Source organism: Mustela lutreola, chromosome 2 (genome assembly GCF_030435805.1).
Source record: "Mustela lutreola isolate mMusLut2 chromosome 2, mMusLut2.pri, whole genome shotgun sequence".
Classification (NCBI taxonomy): domain Eukaryota; kingdom Metazoa; phylum Chordata; class Mammalia; order Carnivora; family Mustelidae; genus Mustela; species Mustela lutreola.
This window is the reverse complement of record NC_081291.1, coordinates 4,711,221-4,729,973: the sequence shown is the minus strand read 5'-3', so window position 1 is coordinate 4,729,973 and position 18,753 is coordinate 4,711,221. Positions and strand designations below refer to the sequence as shown.

Sequence of the window (18,753 nt, the reverse complement as noted above, 5' to 3'; positions counted from 1 at the left end):
ATGACCTGACCCATCCCCTCCCTACCTTCCCCTCCTCCCATTCTTCTCTTGCTCTCTCTGCTCCAGCCACACAGACCTCCTTACTGTCCCTCCAACATGCCAGGCATGGCCATGCCCCAGGGCCTTTGCACAGGCTGTTCTCATCTTCAGAATGAGATGCAAAAGACAACTTCCCTTGTCTCTTACAGGCCTTTGATGAAATGTCACTTCTCAGTGAGACGTTCCCAGCCACTCTCTTTAAAACTGCACTAGACACACACACACACACACACACACACACACACACACACACACACCCCTAGCACTCCCCATCCTCCCCTCTACTTTGGGTTTTTTCCATAAAGCTTATTGTCTGGGGCACTGTATACTTCTCTTAGTTATTTTGTTACTGTCTGTCTGTCCTCCCTTACACACAAGCACATCAGCTCCCCAAGGCGAGGATTCTCAGGGCTGTTTGCTCACTGCTGCGGCCTAGCACAACATATGACATCCCATAGATGCTCAGTAAGTCGGTGAAGAGATGAATCCACATCGTACTGGTGAAACAACTGAACCTCAGGGAGGATATGTCACTTGCCCAAGGCCACACAGGAAGGAATGAAAAGCCAGATACAAGTTCCCTGAGCCTAGAGGCCATGCCCTTAACCACAGTACCACCCTACCTCTTTGAACCACACCAGACTGCCTCCTGGTGCCACGTAGGAGGTTCAGCACGTGACAGGAACCACATGTAACACTCTTCTGCCCAGCAGCCTTTGCAGCCTTGGAGGCTGACTCCAGGCAGGGCTTGCAAGTCACCAGGGGCAACAGAGCAGTTGGTCTCATCTGGCCTGAAGGAGGAAGTTCCCTCCTGACCTCAGGGAGATCAGCTGAGCCTTGAGACTTCTTCCCCCCAGTCATGTGACATCTCAAGGGGGTCAGGGTGGGGGTATGACTCATCAGCCCTCCAGGCTGGAGTAGGGCCAGCTGAAGAAAGGGGCTCCCTCAGGCAGCAAGAATGACTGAGGTTAGACCACCAGAAGGACCTTCTGGTAGCCCAGAGCGTGGGAGAGGTGGCAAAGGACAGGAGGTCTTTTAACCAAAGGTAGGAGGGGTGTGTGAGAACATTTCCTCCCTGTTGGCGAGGCAATCCCCTCAGCACGCCCTCCCCCTCCACCAGAATATCAAAGAGTTGGGCTGGCAACTTGCCCATAGGCAAATCAGCACCCAGACTTCCCCTCCGCCTGCTGGTCCCATCAGCACAAGCTCTGCCCAAGACAAAGAAAGAGCCAGAAAGGTTGGTTAGTTTGCCACCCTCCTTTCGGGAACCAGTATGCAGGGACAGAGGCTCCATTTGGTGACAGGGTGGGGGTTGGGGGGAGGCAGGGAGTAGCAGAGAGGACCCACAGCTGAACACAACTGCTGCAATCAGCTCCCCTACCCCCACCCCGACCCAGGGAGCCACCGGAAACAGGAAATGCCTGTTAGCAGGGCTTGCTAAGGAAGACAGAAGAAAGGGGGGGCACCTCTGCTTTCAGTCCTGAAACCCCTTAATCTTGGGACTGCAAGACTTCATCTAGCAGACCAGAGAGGGTAGATGTGCTGTGCTGCCTCTTCAAAGCCTGGAAGCAAAGGTACAGAGCATCAGCTCCTCATCCTGGCCTTCAAAACCTTCCCCATGCCCGCCTGTCTCTCTTCTGTCTCCTCCCCTCTCACCCCAACACACACTCAACATCTCAGTGTCAGTCGAGGGGGTCAGACAGACATGGTTCCACTCCCAGCCGAGCCGCTGCCAGCGGAGGACCTCAGATGGGTTACTGAACCATCTGGAGCCTCTACTTCTTCATCTCTGCTCTGGGAATGGAAATACCAACCGAATCTCCACTCTAGCACCTGGTCCACCAGGCAGGGTCATACGTTCATTCAGCAAGCACGCACTGAGTGCCTACTGTGTGCCAAGCCCCAGGAAACTGGTAGTGGCCAAGACAGACAGAACCTTGTCTCCACAGAGCTTACAGTCTAGTGGGGAGATGGACATTGAGAAGACAGGGGTATTGATAATTGATTGGTTACAACAGTGGGTGCATGAGCATGAAAAACATGCTGGGAGGGATCTGGTTAAATGAAAGAGGTGTCTGATAAAGCCAAGGACTAAGGGATGGCAAAGCAAGAGGAGGAGTGCTCCAGGAAACCTTCCTGCACTGCTGGCTGGGATGTTGAATGGTGCAACCAAGTTGGAAGAATGGTTTGGCAGTTTCTGAAAAGGTTAGACACGCACCTACCACACAACTTGTTCCACCTCCAGGCATTTGCACAGAGAAATGAAAGCAAGTGTTCACACATAGTTGAGCATTCACAACAGCCGTATCTGTGGCAGCCAAAACGTGGCAACAACCCAAGTGTCCACCAAGGATGAGCAAACTGTGGGGCGTCCATACACTGGAGTACTATTCAGGAATAAGGTGTGAAGGAATGATACACACAGGATAAATCACGGAAGAATGGTGCCAAGTGAAAGAAGCAGACCAAGGGGGTGCATAGTGTATGATCAGAAACATTTCAGGTGGAGGGAACAGCCAGGGCAAAGGTCCTGAGGCAGAACCCTGCCTGGTGCATTGGAAAAAGAGGTTGGAGGCCAGTGTGGCTACAGCAAAGGGAGAAAGGGGGAATGGGAGGGAGTGAACCAAGGGCAGTATCAGGTGCTGATTTACCAAAACTGGATATCAAAATATTGGTTTTGTTTTGTTTTTTTTGATTTCAAAATATTGTAATGAGAGGCGCCTGCGTGACTCAGTAGGCTAAGCGTCTGACTCTTGATTTCAGGGTTCTGAGATCGAGCCCCACGTTGGGCTCCATGCTGGGTGTGGAGCCTGCTTAAGATGATCTCTCCCCAACTCCTTCTGCCCCTTCCCTCTCTAAGTAATTTAAAAAAATAATAAAACTGTGTAATCAAAATGGGGCCAGTGGTTGTCACCAGAGCATTCTACCCTTTGGCCATATCTCAGAGTCCCTGAGAGAGAAGCACAAATAGTTAATGACATTCCCCCAGATCCCCCGGTCCCACATTCCAGAGCAGATCACACTGAAGGGAACAAGCCCCACACATCTTTTGGGGTGCGGGGATCATCCTGAGTACCCACACAGACAGGCACAAGACAGACACCATGTGGGGATCATCCTGAGTACCCACACAGACAGGCACAAGACAGACACCCCAAGGGGGATTTCTGGAAACACGCTGTCCACTGAGAAGCTATGAAGTTGCTGTGGTGTTCCACCAGGACTACAGGTGACTTGGAAAAAGCCAGGGACAAAATTATTGCAGGCAGACCTCTGATGGGTTGTCTGGAGGAAGGCTGATGAGCTGTGTGCTGGTGGAGAGTCCTAAGAAAGGAGATCTGGGTTTGATCTAAGATTAAACTGAACTCCAAAACCACCAGAGCCACTAGAACTAAAGACGACCCTGCCTCGGGAAATGAAACCATTGCATTTCACCCGTTCTCGGGCAAACAGCAGTAACAGCAGCTCCCGTTGAGAGAACACTGAGCTCAAATAGGCAGTTACGATGAGGACCACTGGTCCGCTTGCTCTCAGGTCCATTCCCTGCCTGCCCCTTGCTCTGCTCCACAGCGAAGAGAACTACATTTCCCAGACTCCTTTGCACCCTGGCTTCCAGGTAGGCTCAGCCAATGGGATGCCCAGGCAGGAGACAGGAGGAGGGAGGAAGAAAAACCAGGGTATCTCTCCTTCTTCAGCAGCAAATATGTCTCCTTCCTGGTCTCAGCAACCTGTTGACAGCTCCTGCACCAGGTCCTAGCTCCCCTGAATGGTTCTAGCCTCTGGACCCTGGTCTCACCACCTCCTCCACTGTTTCTCCTGCCTTGTGGGTTACCTCAGTATTCCCCACCTGTCTCCTCAGCTCCCCATCACCCATTAGCCATTCCCTGAATGAAATCCTGTCTGAAAGATCTTAAGATGATTTCTGCTTTCCTGGCTAAACCAGAAATCTAAATCCAAGACTATCTAACCTAATCCAAGACTATCCCACCTAAAAGGTTCATATGTCCCCTCGAAGAGGCAATATTCATATAGTGCTTGTGGTCACAGCTTTAGGGGTTCAAATCCCAGCATAGCTACTTATTCACTTGGAAAACTCACTTAAACTTTTCATGTTTCCATTTCCTCATCTGTGAGACTAGGATAATAACAAAGAACATGTTATGCTTTCCAAAGATTGCCACAAACACAGCACCCATCCAGCATGCTCTTCTGCAGTGGGACTTGTCACACCGCCATCAAGAGGTGAAGTCTGATTCCCCTGCCCTTGAATCCAGGTTGGTCTTAGTGAATTACAGCAAAGTGACACAACGTGGTCTCTAAGTAGGTTAGAAGAAAACTTGCAGCTTCTCCACTCCTTCTCCAAACTCAGGTACCATGCTGTGAGGAAGCCCAAGCCACAGAGATAGGCCATGGGCCACTGCTCCATTCCACAGCCCCAGCTGAGCTCAGCCGTGAGTCACCCCATCCCAGACTCCCAGAGTTTAGGGGAAGGATCCTCCAGCAGATTCCAGCCCTCCAACATTCAAGCCTTCTCATCTTGGGGCTGATAAACCATCATCTCCACACTCCATTTGAATTCTTGACTCACAGAATCTGTGAGAATTCTAAAATTGTTGCCTTTAAGTTTGGGGTGGTTTGATTCACAGAAGAGATAACCTGAACATCACGGCACCCACTCCATGGATTTGTTGTGAAAATCAAATGAGTTAAAAGTGTTACATACTTGGAACAACTGTACATCATAAATGCTCCATAAATGGGACCTGTTTCTATTGTTATTTATTATACTTTCTGACACTACTCCCGTCCCTTCAATTAAACGGTTTGTTTCAAAGGACCAACACCTCACTGTGGATAAACTTTCTTCCTTTGGTCTCTGGCTTTCCCCCTAAGTCACTGGTTCTCTTCTGACTCCTTGGCTTCTTTTTCCTCCTCCCCTCTCCCAACCTCTCCATGCTGCTGCACCCTGAGACTCAGACCCCTTTTCTTCTCTCTCTCTCTCCTCCCTCCACAAATGATCTCATCCATCCCTATGAGTTTGCTTACCGATCACTACTAGGTCCTGCTTACAGCATGTGACAACTTTACAACCATTCACTCATTTAATTCTTGTAACAGACCTATAAGGCAGGGACTATCCTGACCCCTATTTGAAAGGTAGGGATATTTTTTTTTTTTTAAAGATTTTATTTATTTATTTGACAGAGAGAAATCACAAGTAGATGGAGAGGCAGGCAGAGAGAGAGAGAGAGAGAGAGAGAGGGAAGCAGGCTCCCTGCTGAGCAGAGAGCCCGATGCGGGACTCGATCCCAGGACCCTGAGATCATGACCTGAGCCGAAGGCAGCGGCTTAACGCACTGAGCCACCCAGGCGCCCGAAAGGTAGGGATATTAATGCACCGCAAGGTACAGTAACTCACCCAAGATCCCACAGTCAAGACTAGAACCCAGACCCCCATGTAACTAGAGTCCTTGCCCCTCAACCATGGTTTTCTTGGCCTCAGCAGAACTGATATTTTAGTGGCTGTCCTGGGATTATAGGACATTTAGGATATCAGCAGCATTCCTGGTCTCTACCCACTAGATGCCAGGAGCACACCACTCCCTCCAGTAGTGAAAACCAAAAATATCTCCAGGCATTGCCAAATGTACCCTGGAGAAACAGAGTTGCTCCCCACACCCCCAGGTGAGAGCCGCTGCACTAACCACTATGCTATGTTGTCTTCCAACTCCAAGGTAACTCAGCCCCATCAGAACACCCCCAAAACTTGACTCTCCCCATCCTTCCCATCTTAGCAAATAATGCCCTCATTCACACAGGTTCCTAAGCTACAAACTTAGACATCATCTCACTTTCTTTCGTTCACTCCCACCACTCCCCCATCTGGTCTGTCAGGAAGTCTGACTAGCACAACCACTGAAATGTGAGCCCTCCCACTATTCCTGACTCCTAGTCCAGCCACCATCGCATCCCTGTGGGACACCTCCATCAACCCCTCTGCCCAGGTCCCCTCACTGCCATTTCAATTACCCTAACAGTCTGGTTCCCACAGAGCAGCTCGAGGGACCTCTTTAACCCACCAATTTGCTTAAACCATCCAAGGATTTCCCATCACATCTAATTATGACATACCCCCAGCCACACTAGAGAAGTGCGTTCCTCCCAACCTTAATCCCAGCACTCCCTCTTCACCATTCACCTTCATTTAGACCCTCCTCACCACAGGGCCTTTGCATGGCATTTGCCTCCTTGCGCCATTTGTTCCCAGAGCCAGCTCCCCATCCTCCAGCTTTCAACTTTTCTTGACCACCCTCCAGAAGCATGCCCCTTTCCTCTTCTCCATCTTGACCTTGGCTTATTTTGTCTGCAGCATTTATTGTAATATGTTACTGATTTGCTTTTTTACTGTCTATAGTGGGTTGAATAGTGACCCCCTCCAAAAGATATAACTACCTCAGATCCCTGGAACCTACCTGTAAATGTGACATCATTGGGGGGAAAAATAAAAAAAAAAAGGACTTTGCAAGACAAAATTAATCTCGAGATCACGAGATCATCCTGGATTACTGGGGGGGGGGGGGCCTCCATTCATCAACAAGTGTCCTTACACAAGACACACAGAAGAGACCCACAGACAGACAGACACGGAGGGCACAACCTGGTGAAGACAGAGTGACACAGTCAGAATTCAAGGAAAGCCTGGAGCCCCCAGAAGCTGGAAGAGGCAAGAAATGGATTCTCCCCCAAGAGCCTTCAGAAAGAGCTCGACCCTGCTCACACCTTGATTGATTTCAGACCTCTAACCCCGGGAACCGTGAGATAACGTATTTCTGTTATTTTAAGCCATCAGTGTGTGGTCCTTTGTTCGTGCAGTTACAGGAAACAAGTATACTGCCCTTCTCCCCCACAAGGCCATGAACTCAGAAGACCAGATAATGTGTCTGCTCTGTTCTTTCCCATAACCCCGGCAATCAGCACAGCTCCTGTTGTTCATAATAACGTAAGTGATTATTCTGACCCAACAAAGCTTTCGATCTCTTCCTCACTGTCCCCAGACAGTAATTGTTCATGCATGTCTCTTTGGACCCTCCCAAAGATCGGAAGCTTGCTCCCTCCAAAATGGAGTTTCTTGGAGGGGTGGGATAGGGGATTCTGCCTCCTACGGGACATTTGACAATGTCTGCAGACATTCTCTTGTCATGGCTCCAGGGGAGAGGTTGCTACAGGCATCGAGGGGGTGGAGGTCAGCTATGTCGCCAAACATCCTACCATGCACAGAGCAGCCCCCAGGACCGAGAAAGATGGGGCTCCAACAGCCAGCCAATGGCACCAGTGAGAGGCTGTGCAGCGACTTCATACTTGGTGCCAGTATAAACATCGATAGCCTCCTGACATCTATTCCCATTTCTTCTGTTAGCAGCCCCTCAGCGTCTCCTGGGGAGCCACCCAATCTCCTCCACGCCTACCTCCTTTGGGTGGGGTCAACTCCTCCTCAGCTCCAGAAAAAATATGCGACCTCAGCCTGGCCAATCAGAACGGCATAGTCTACCCACCACAACAATTGGTTGAGGAACAGACACGTGACTCCCCGCCCATCCATCCTCACTCCCTCTATCCCCAGCCCCAGCCACATGCACACACAAAGAAATTATGTCCAGTGAAACCCAGACTTGGGCTTGAGCAGCCATTTTTCACTGTACACAAAAATGTGGGCACCTAAATTTGGAGCACCTGGGCACCCTTGCCGGCCACCATGAGAGGAAAAGATGACTGAGAATGGAGGAAAACACTGAAAAGACAGCTGAGTTAAGTTAAGGGTAGAGGTGATCCTGAGATAGAGCCCCTGGATCCAGCTCTACCTAAATACATTTTCTCCTAAGCTTTTCAGTTATATGAGCTAATAAATGCTATTTTTTACTAAGCCAGTTTCAGTTGGGTTTTCTGTCACAAGGGCTAAAACTCTTGGTTACAATTTCTGCTGATGGAGCTCAGAATTTCTTCAACCTTCAAACTTCTCCAACTGAACATCCCTTATTTCTTCCCCCCGGGGACCTAACTCCCAAGTTCCTCCTGAAACCCAGGCCTCCAATCACCATCCGTGCTAGAAGTTCAGCTGTGCCCATTCAACATACCCTTGGGTTCTTTCCACTTCCAGTGCCCTTAATGTTAACAAGGCAGACAAGCAGAACTTCTTTTGGCTCCTCAAATATGCCCCAACCTCCCACACTCAATTGGCATGTCACCTCCTCCAAGAGGCCTACCCTGATTGCTTCTGGGGTTTCCCCCGCCTCTCTGCTTCCACAGTCCCTGGGCTCCACCCCCCATCAGCAGACTATTCCACTCTCAGGTTAACTGCCTAATTCCTCGTCTATTTCCATGAGCTGCATGAGGATCTGTGTGTCATTCATCATGGAATTCTCCATCATCCTGTACATGGTTTAATACAAGGAAATATCCATGACATGGATGGTGTCATCATTATTATTACCACATCATCATCATTTTCCCCATTTTATATGTGAGAAAACCAAAGGCAGGGGAGGTCTGAACATTTGCCCAAAGTCACATAATTAGGAACCAGTAGAAGCAGGCACTGATCTCAAACAATCCATACTTAACCAGAGCTAACCAACAACCACTAACCAATAATAAGCAAGCACTCAATGAATCCCACTAAATCAGGGATCAGTTGGTAAACTCTTTCATGTAACAAAAGCAGCCACAGACAATATGTCAACAAATGAGTGTGACCATGTATTGATTAAATTGTGTGTATGAAACAAGGCATAAGTTATGATTTGCTCTCCCAGTATTAAAGGAAGGGTGAGTGAATGAAGTGAATAGTTGATAATATTATTGAGCACCTACTATGTGCCAGGTGCTGTTCTGGCACCAGCGACACAGCTGTGAACCAAAAAGACAAAAGCCTTGCCCTGACATTCTACTGGGGGAGCAGATAGTAAGCAAAAAGTAAAAACTATGTAGGTCAGAGGGCTATACGTGCCATGGAGAAAAATAAAAATAAAAAAAGGAAGAGAGAGCACAGAGGGGCAGGGGGTAAGGGGAACAATCTTATGTGTGGAAGCCAGGAAGCTCTCTGATAAGAAACCTGAAGGAGATAAGAGACCAATCACAGTGTATATCTGGGGGAAGACAGATCCACAGAGAAAGAACAGATGTGCAAAGGCCCTGAGGCTGAATCGGACCAGGTGGGTTGTGGGAGCAGTGAGGAGGCTCGTGTGTCTGGAGCAGAATAAGTAAAAGGAAGGGAGAGGGGAGGGCCAGGAGGTGGGCAGAGGCCAAATGCATAGACTCTCATGGGCCAGGGTAAGGACTTTGTCTTTTGCCCCAAAGGCAATGGGGAGTCATGGGAGTAATGGGAGGGAAAGGAACAGGATTTCCCAGCACCCTCTGTGGAAAGTGCTAAAGGGTGACATTTCCCAGTACTAGGTGCAAAAGAAGGTTCGTGAACAGAAAAAAATGGAAGAAAAGAAGGCAAAATACCAAATGTTCGCCCTTCCAGACCTCTGTCCCCATCAGCCACAGTAGTCATGTTGAGATGGGGTCTTCCAACCAATCCAACCCAACCCAACCTACTTGGCTGAGATTTGCTCCTGCCCAGGCTCCCCAGCCCCTAGCTGAATCCCTCCACCATGGCTTTAGTTCAAGCCCTCCTCATTCCTTATCCCACTACAGCTTCCTCCAAGCCAGCCTCTCTAGACCTGCCTCTCTAAAGCCAGCTAGGCATCATTCCACAGTTCTACAGCATTCTCTTCTATGTCCACTTAAACATTTCCTGTGCTCCCTGTCTCCTGGCTAAACCATTCTCAGCCTCCCTTGCAGTTGGATGGGACCATGTGATGGAGTTCTGGTGAATGGATCAAGAATGGAGGCGACAGCACCACTTCTGGGCCTGGTCCATGAAAGCCTCCCATAGTCTCCCTCCTCACAGTCTTCTTCCCCACCTTCTGGGATAGGGAGGACTCCAGGGGCTTTAAGGAGAGTAGGGCTATGGGATGGAAGAAGCCCAGGTCCTGTAAAGAAGAGCCACTCCCTTAACCCCCACTTGACCCAAACTAGATTGTGATGTGAGCAAGAAGGAAACCATTACTGCTACCGAAGTGTATACTTTGTTACAGCAGCTAACATTACACATCCTGACTTATACCACATCAGACAGCCAACTCATACTAACTGAAATCAAAGTATCAAAAAGAGGTCTTCTCATTATTTTAGCATTGACTAAATCTAGCACATCAATCACACCAGTAAGGAACTTAACTTAACCTATCACATTTAACCCTCACATAAACCTGAGATAAAGGTGCTGTCCACATCCCCATTTTGTAGATAAAACAACCAGGGCTCAGAGAGCAATGTTTTTCTTCTTCAAGATCGCAAAGGTAGTAAGTACCTGACTTGAAATTCAAGCCAGCCTAATATATAAAGAGCTCCTTAAAACTAATAAGGAAGAAAGGACAGCAGTCCCAGAAGGGAAGAAAGAATAAAGGGGCAAATGATACGAACAAATATTTCTTCACCAAGAGAAAATAGAAATAGATCTTAAACAAAGGAATAGAGGTTCAAGCTCATTCAGAATAAGAGAAATGTAAAGTGAGCCATAATGAGCTCCATATATCACCCATAAATTTGGCATGACTCCAAAGTCTTAACAATGGAACAGTCTGTGGCAAGGTGATGGCCAATAAGCAGTCTCATGCTCTGTTAGTGGCGATGTAATTGGAATAACCCACATGGGAACAGGCCCAGATGGAGAACAACTTGGCAATATCTGCCAAAAACACAGGCCCAGCCACTTTGAGCCAGCAAATCCTTCTGAGAACTTATCCTGTGGGGATACTTGCTCATGTGTACAGCAGCAACAATAACATTCCTGTGTGGCCAGGGACTTTTCTAAGTTCTTGATAGTGATTCATTATCCCTCCCAGTGATGCTTAAAGATAGGGATTTATTATCCCCATTTTAGAGATGAGGATACTGAGGCACACAGAGGTTAGGTAGCAAACCCAAGCTCACACAGACGAGGAGTCAAAAAATGATTCATGGACAAGGTTAATGGTTGCAGTAAATGTGTCATAACAAAAGTCTGGCACAATCCAAGTGTCCACTGATACAGAGGATGATAAAATAAATGATCACCCCATTAAACAATGGGATAGAGGCGGTTTGGGGTAACTGCGGACAGCAAAAATCCCAGCACCAGGCTACCCAGGGTTCCAATCCCCAACTCTGCTGCTTTTGAGTTTGGCACCCTGAATCAAGTTACTGGACACCTCTGTGCCTCAATCCCTTCTGTGAGAAATGAGGATAACATACCTTCTGCCACCTCTGGTGTTACGAGGATTAAACAAGTTAATGTATAGAAAATGTTTACAGGGTGCCTGGGTAGTGCAGTCAGTTAAGCAAATGACTCTTGGTTTCAGCTCAGGTTGTGATCTCAGGGTCATGAGATTGACCCCCACATCAGGCTCAGCACTCAGGGCAGAGTCAGCTTGGGACTCTCCTTCCCCCTCAGCCTGCTCCCCCCCCTGCTCATGCTCTCTCTTTCTCTCTCTCTAAAATAAATAAATATATCTTAAAGAAAAGAAAAGAAAATGTTTACAACAGGAATATGCAAACTTCTTCTACAAAGATCTGGAAAGTTAATATCTTCAGCTCTGCAGGCCAGACAGTCTCCGTGGCAACTCCGCAGTTCCACAGTTGTAGCCAGAAAGCAGCCGTAGACAATACATACAGGAATCAATGGACATGGTTGTGTGCCAATAAAACTTTATTTATAAAAACATGCTGTGGTCCAGGGGCACCTGGGTGGTTCCGTCTGTTAAGCGTCTGCCTTCAGCTTAGGTCAGGATCCCAGGGTGTTTGCTCAGGGGGAGCCGGCTTCTCCCTCTCCCTTCAACCCCCCCGCCCCGCTAGTGCACTCTCTCTCTCTCTCACGCGCTATCTCTTTCTCTCTCTAAAATAAATAAGTAAAATCTTTTTTTTTTTTTAATGCTGTAATCCAGATTCAACTGTTGGATTGTTGTTTGCTGGCACCTGGTTTGGACTAATGCCTAACACATAGTTAACACAATATAAGTCATCCGTGAAATAAATAGACTCTCCAGCAAACCGTGCAGTCAGGTGGTGGTTGTTGTTATTGTTTTATTTTTTTTTTTTAAAGATTTTATTTATTTATTTGACAGAGAGAAATTACAAGTACACTGAGAGGCAGGCAGAGAGAGAGAGAAGGAAGCAGGCTCCCTGCTGAGCAGAGAGCCCAATGCGGGACTCGATCCCAGGACCTTGAGATCATGACCCGAGCCGAAGGCAGCGGCTTAACCCACTGAGCCACCCAGGCGCCCCTGTTATTGTTTTAAATAAGGACAATCTCTATATATTGATTTGGAAAGAGTCCCAAGAAGATTATTAAGTGAGGAAAGCAAGACAAAGCAGTCAGTAGTATGTGCCATCTTCTATTTAAGGGAGGAGGGCGGGAAATAAGAACCTAAACTCCTATTTGCTTATGTTTGCATGAAGAAACTCTAGGAGGATACACAGTCAACTTGAAAGAAAGAAAGAGAGAGAGAGAGAGAAAGAGAGAGAGAAAGAAAAGAAAGTAGTTTGCTTATGGGAGAAGGAAGGAGCTGGGTGTATCTGAGGGACAGGACTAGAAGTTTAATTTTTCCTTGTGCATCTTTTTATGCGTTGCTGGTTTTTAAAGATTTATTTATTTGAGAGACAGAATGAGCAGGGTTAGGGGCAGAGGGAGAGGCAGAGGGGGCAGCAGACTTCCCGCTGAGCAGGGAACCCAATGTGGGGCTCAATCCCAGGACCCCGGAATCACGACCTGAGCTGAAGGGAGATACTTAACTGTGAGCCACCCAGGCATCCTGCTTCTTGTGTGTTTTAATATTTGAACCATATGAATGTATTATACAACCAAGTAAATATTTTAAAGATTCTTGCAGCTCTCTGTCCCCGATCAACAGGGTTTCTCAACCTCAGCACTACTGACGTTTGGGGCAGAGAATGCTCTGCTGTGGGTGGCACCGTGGGACACTGAGTAGGATCCCTGACTTCCATCCACTAGACTTCAGTACCACCTCCCAGATGTGATGAAACCAAACAAGGGTCCAGATATTGCCAAATGCCCCTGGGGGTCAAATCCAGCCCAGCTGAGAAATATTCCCCCAACCCAAACTCCCTCTTGCTGTGTTACCTTTTGCTACCCCACATCCTTCCAAAGAAAACTTTTTAGTTTAGTGAGGGTTTATCAGGCATCAGACACCATGATAAGCAGTATTGAAATAACACAACAGTCCTCGAAATAAAGGTCCCATTTTTAGCCATGTTTCACAGATGGGGAAACTAAGGCTCGGAGAGGGTAAGCCAGGAAGTGAGGGCATCAGGATTTGAACCCAGGTCTGGACCCTCAGAGTCACTGCCCTCCAGCTGACCCCCTTTCTAACTCTCCCACCCTCTCCCCTGCCTCTGCCAGTGGCCTGGGCATTCTCAAGCTGGGAACCTTGACATCATCCGGGCCCCAGTGCCTGCTCCGCCAGGTCTAATCAGCTCCCACGCCCTGGTGGGTCTTTCCCACAATGACTGTCACATTCGTCCCTTCCTCTCCACTCCCTTGGCCTTAAAGTTTCATCTCTGCAACCCAGAATGTGGACTCCCAGAGAGAGGAAGTGAGCTAGGATGTCTGGCGGTCAAGGTGCCACCTGTAATAGGATCCTCCCTGGGCCGCCCCAGATCTCAGCTTGGAGATCTCACCCAGCTTGGAGACTCACTCTGGTCTGACTTCAGCCATGAGCCATTCCCAGCAGACTTGAGGGCCACCCACGAGCTCTCACCTCAGGGCCTTTGCACTGGCTGTACCCCTGCCCAGGAGTGCTGTGTCCCTGGATTCACAAGGCTCATCCCCTCGCTTTCCCCAGGGATCTGCTCAAATGTCACCTTATCAGTGACCACCTATTCAAGAGTGCGACCCCCACGCTCCAGAGCTCCCTTTTCTGCTTTGATTTCTCCAGAACTCCTACCGCCTCCCCACAGGTTAAATGTTTCCGTATTTGCTCACTGTCAGTCTGACCCACTAGGCGAGCTCCTCAGTGACAGCGCTCTGGGCGTGTCTCCTGCCCACTCTCCCAGCACCAAGAAGGGGCCTGACAGACATCACGATTGCCCTGGAGTGCAGGTGCCCTTCCCACCCTCTTCCCTGGAAACAGCTGAGAAAAAGCAGAGGAACTGAGAGGCATCCGGATTCTGGTCCCCACACCTTCCGCATCTCGAGGGTGGTCCACGGCCCCAGCTTAAATCAGAGGACACAGGGTCCTGCAAATCTAGAAAGATTGTTCTGTTCTGGAGGAACCTTCCTCCACCTCAATGGGACCACCTTTCAGCTTCCCGCACTCATCCCCCCTGTGAATGGGAAAAAGGGCTGAGCTTTGCGGGGAGACAAGATGAGCAGAGGCAGGCAGGCACAGAGGTCCAGATGGGAGGACTGGGGAAACACCCCTGCGTGGCCTGGGGCCCGGCACAGCTGGGCATAGGAAGCCAGAGCAATGGGAAACTCCTACTCACTCTTCAAAACCCAGCACAAGTGTCCCCTCTTGCATAAAGCCTGACATCGCCAGGCAATGTCTTGCCTTTGCTTTAAGCATCCCAGCCCAGAGGTGTCTCCCTGTGTCCTAGCTGTGACCATGCAGGGCTAGAGGTCTGTGTCTCCCCAGTCTGGGAGCACCATGAAGGCCAGGCCCAGATGGGGCCTTGGCACTGCCCGGCACAAGCAAGGACACTGCCTCCCTGTAGTCCCTACAGCTGCCTTCCCAGATCTTAAGGCCAGGCAGCCACCCCCCACCCCCTTCGCCCTTCATTAGACAACCAGCTATAAGCAAGATGCAGGCAGGGGTTGAAGTTCATCCTCAAGTTTATCCACTTCCCCATCAGCGGCTATTAAAGCCTCACTGGGAACCTTTACCCCTTCTGGGTCCAGGGTCTGACAGGTCCCGTGGCTACTTCCCTATCGGTTGGAAGCCAGGAGGTAAGCAAATGTATGCAAATCCAGGAAGGCCTGTGGCCAGAGGGGCTGGGCCCCTGGAGTGCCCTCATCCTTCCAGGAAGCCCTGCCTGGGCAAAGGAGGGTGGGCCACCCACCTTCCCCACCCCATGGCTGTGTCCCCAGAGAATGCCCCCAGAGACCCCCAAGGATGTGCTCCCTGACCGGTGACTTCCCCTCTCCACATCCCGCACGTGGCATCTCAGGGACCAGAGAAAAGGCCCCCCCAGGCCAATCCACAGCTCCCAGGCACCAAGCTTTCATTCCAGAGTGGAGCCTGAGGGCCAGACCGGAGTGTCCTCTCGGACTTCCAAGGCAGGTGAGGCACCAGGAGCGCCCAGCCCCAGCATACATGGCTTCCCCCCAGCACCCAGACACTACAGGGACCCAGAGAGGGGATCCAGTCACGTTACCTCCTCCACCCCAACCGCATTCAAATAGGGATTTGAATATATTTCCTGAGTCTAGAAGGGCCCCCGCTTGCTCGGTACAATCCACCCTCCCCGGACCTGGGCCTTTGCAGTAATCCCTACAGAGAAAGACTAGCTCTTTCTAGGCTCCAAAACCCCAGGACCCACTCTTGGGCTCAAGACCAAAGCTTTTCTCAGTGTCTCTCCGGGATGGATAGAGCTAGGAAGACCAGAGCCCAGGGGCCCACAGCCCCCCACCCGCCCCACGCACCCCAGGCCCAGGCAGGAAGCGAAGGGGAAGAAGATGTGAGGGGAAGGAAGGGGCCCAGGGCCCGGGAGGAGGAGACACATGTGGGGGAAGAAGTTGGTGGAGGCCCCTCCCCCACAGGCATAAGGGGGGGATGTCAAAGGAGTAATAAACCTCGGGCACCCTTTTGGCCACCTGGGGGTTCCCAGGTATCCCTCAAGCTCCACACCCCCCCCCCACAGTCCCATCTGGAGAGTTGAACCTCTGTGGAGTCAGCCTGGGGTTTGGAAGCTTTAACCCCGAGTCTGTCAGTTCTTAGCCTAGATGTGCAGGAACTCAGAGCCTGTCAACCCATTCCTGTGACCCTTGGGTGAGACACCCCTGGGTCTCGGTGCTCACTACCCCCTCCCTCCCGCTGCCCACCTCCCCACCCTCCCACCCCCCTCACCCCCGTGCCAGCCCCAGCGTCCAGCACACATTCCCTTCTCCATCACAGGCCAGGAGTTTCAGTGCATTGACTCTCCTGGTGCCAGCCGGGGGTGTGGGCCCCCCCCACCTCCAACCCTTGGTGCCCCAGCCAGTGGCCGGCTCACCTGGGACATCTGGGGGCGCAGGTTGACCTCACGCAGGTTGATGGCATGGGGCAGCAAGTTGTTGAGCAGCTGGCACAGGAGGACGCCATCCCGGAGGGCCTGTGCCAGCTCGCACACCTGGGCGCCATCCCAGGTCACCCGGTGGCTGGGCGGCAGCACCCGGCACTGGATCAACCAGTGAGTACACTGGCGCCACAGCTCCATGGCCGCTGCCTTCCCGGGTCAGCCCGCGCACCCTTGCGGCCTCCGCGGCCTGCCTGCCTGCCTCCGCTAGCTAGCTACCACTTCCTCTTCTCTGCCTGTAACTGTCGCCCTGAGAGGGGGTGGAGGGGGAGGAGCCCGGGGGGGGGGGTGTTAGGGGGGCGGGAGCACCTGCAGCCCAGCCCCTTCTCTGCAGGACCTGGCATCTCTTCTCCCCCCACCAGCTCAACACAGGGGCCTGGACATCTGGGCAAGGTATGACGACCCTCCGCTTTTCCAGCCCACTGCCCTGCAGCCCACCAGACCCTCCGTGACATGCCCCTGTCCCCTCCCTCTCACCACTTTCTGCTCCAGCCACACAGGCACTGTTCCTCCAAGACACCAGGCCACCCCAGAATCTTAAATCTTGCCACAGGGCCTTTGCACATGGTGCTCTGGGGTCTTAGGCAAGCAACTTCATGGCTAGCTCCCTCACCTCCAACAGTGACCCCCTCACCTCTGCTCAGTGTCACCTTCTCATGAAATCTTCCCAAATCTCTCCATTTCAAATCACAGATTTTCTTTCCCACTCTCCTGCACTGAAGCCCTGAACACCATCCAACAAACCTGACATTTCATCATAATTCTTTCTTTATTGTTTATTTAGAAATCTCACCTGTCTCATATGTTCCCAGCACCTGGCATAAATACATGGTCCGCAAGTATTTGTTGAATGAATAAATAAATGGTTGGAAGCTTTTTTTTTTTTTTTTTTTTTTTTGGCTCTACCTCTGACATCCCCAAATTCATTTAGGTATGGCTCGGGCCCTGCCCACCACCGTGTCTTTCCTTATAGACTTCGAGGGGGTCGCTCATTAATCCAGTCGTTTGGCAAACATTTACAGCCTTCGTAGACCTCATCACTACCTGAAATCATTTTGTCTACAAGGTCCCTCGCCCCACCTCCACCCCACTAGGCTGCATAGACTCCCCTCCCCCATCTGCCTCACCAGGCACCCCTCTTGGATTTTCTTAATTCTTTCATCACTAGGGGGCGCTAGTCTCTTTCAGTGGAGATACCCCCCCCCACCGCCCAACCCTCCAACCGAACCAATACTAGGTGAGAGGAGGTCAAGGAAAAGACACTCCCCCCAGCATTTCCTGAGCCTCGAGACTCTTCCACATTCGCGCGGGGGAAAGCCGAGCCTGGAAATCACCAGCTCTGCGATCCCACAGGCACCGAAACTTTTCATCTCCAACCATCCCGGGCGCTCATTTCCTCATCTGTAAAATGGGTGCCGGTAACCTTCACCATTTGGAAGCACGGTAGGGCTCAGAGATCGTGGGCCTGCACAGAGGCAGGAGAGAACCGCAGGATGACGCTCCAGGGCTGCAGGTACGAATCCCGTCTGCGCCACTCCCAAGCCGGTCAACTTGGGCAAATGGCTTCGCTGCCCCCTGCCTCCGTTTCTCCATCTGGAAAATGGACGTGATGGAAATAGCACCTACTTCACTGAGAGGTCGATGTAAAAATCAAATGTGTTGAAGCAGGTCAAGGAAGCGGATCGGTCCTGGCACGCAGAGCCCTCGATAAACGCGGCTAGACCGTCCTCCCTTCGTTCCAGATCCACTCCCCCAACCTTTCCCTGCTTGCTCCAAGCATCGTGATGGAAGCCCCCCTCCCACCTCCTTCCTCCCACCAAGGAAACCACCTGAATGTCTCCCACGCCGTAATCCCCCAGAGTTAGCTCATCTCCCTCCCGCTGTTACACCGGGAAGCCTGTCGTGTTTTCCCGCATCCGTCTCCACAAAACCCGACACGCACTGGAGTTCCCTTCCCGGAAACCCAAGGGGACGGTCTGGAGGAAGCGCACCTCTACGTCACAGCAGCCGCCAACCCTGCGCTGCAGGAGAGCCCGTAAGGGGCCGTTCTGTCCCCTCAAGGAACCCTAGGGGTGAGGAGAGAAACACTCCTCCCCATGTCCCAAGGGGTCGGGGTACTTAGGACCAGCCTGCGAGGAACCGAGGAGCCGAGCGCTAAGGGGCGGGACTAAGAGGGGCGAGGAGCGTGTGGGCGTTGCCAACCGATGGGGGCGAGGCGACATTCTAGGCCGCAGGGGCAGACGGATTTTCCCAAGGGGGCGTGGTCTGTGGGCGTGGTTTTCAGAGGGGCGTGGTTAGTGCCGAGAAGCGTTCTAAGAGGGTGGAGCGGAGACAGGAGGG

General features: G+C 51.0%; 1 protein-coding gene and 1 long non-coding RNA gene across 3 annotated transcripts in view; both read right to left on the bottom strand.

Moving 5' to 3' along the window:
• The window catches only part of VAV1 (vav guanine nucleotide exchange factor 1), a 49,036-nt gene extending 32,374 nt beyond the window's left edge, over positions 1 to 16,662 (bottom strand). Inside the window, exon 1 of one of the 2 annotated variants that reach the window (XM_059159698.1) lies at positions 16,351 to 16,662. In XM_059159698.1, the coding sequence (XP_059015681.1) occupies positions 16,351 to 16,554 (204 nt within the window). In that variant the 5' untranslated portion in view covers positions 16,555 to 16,662. The remainder of the gene's footprint in view (positions 1 to 16,350) is intronic. The other variant, XM_059159697.1, reaches the window with a different exon arrangement.
• Positions 16,663 to 17,174: 512 nt separating this feature from the next.
• On the bottom strand, positions 17,175 to 18,692 carry LOC131823396 (uncharacterized). Its single transcript, XR_009350564.1, has 2 exons — positions 18,405 to 18,692; positions 17,175 to 18,006 (listed from the first exon to the last, which is right to left on the bottom strand). It is a non-coding gene; the product is annotated as an uncharacterized LOC131823396 (long non-coding RNA).
• Positions 18,693 to 18,753: the final 61 nt, after the last annotated feature.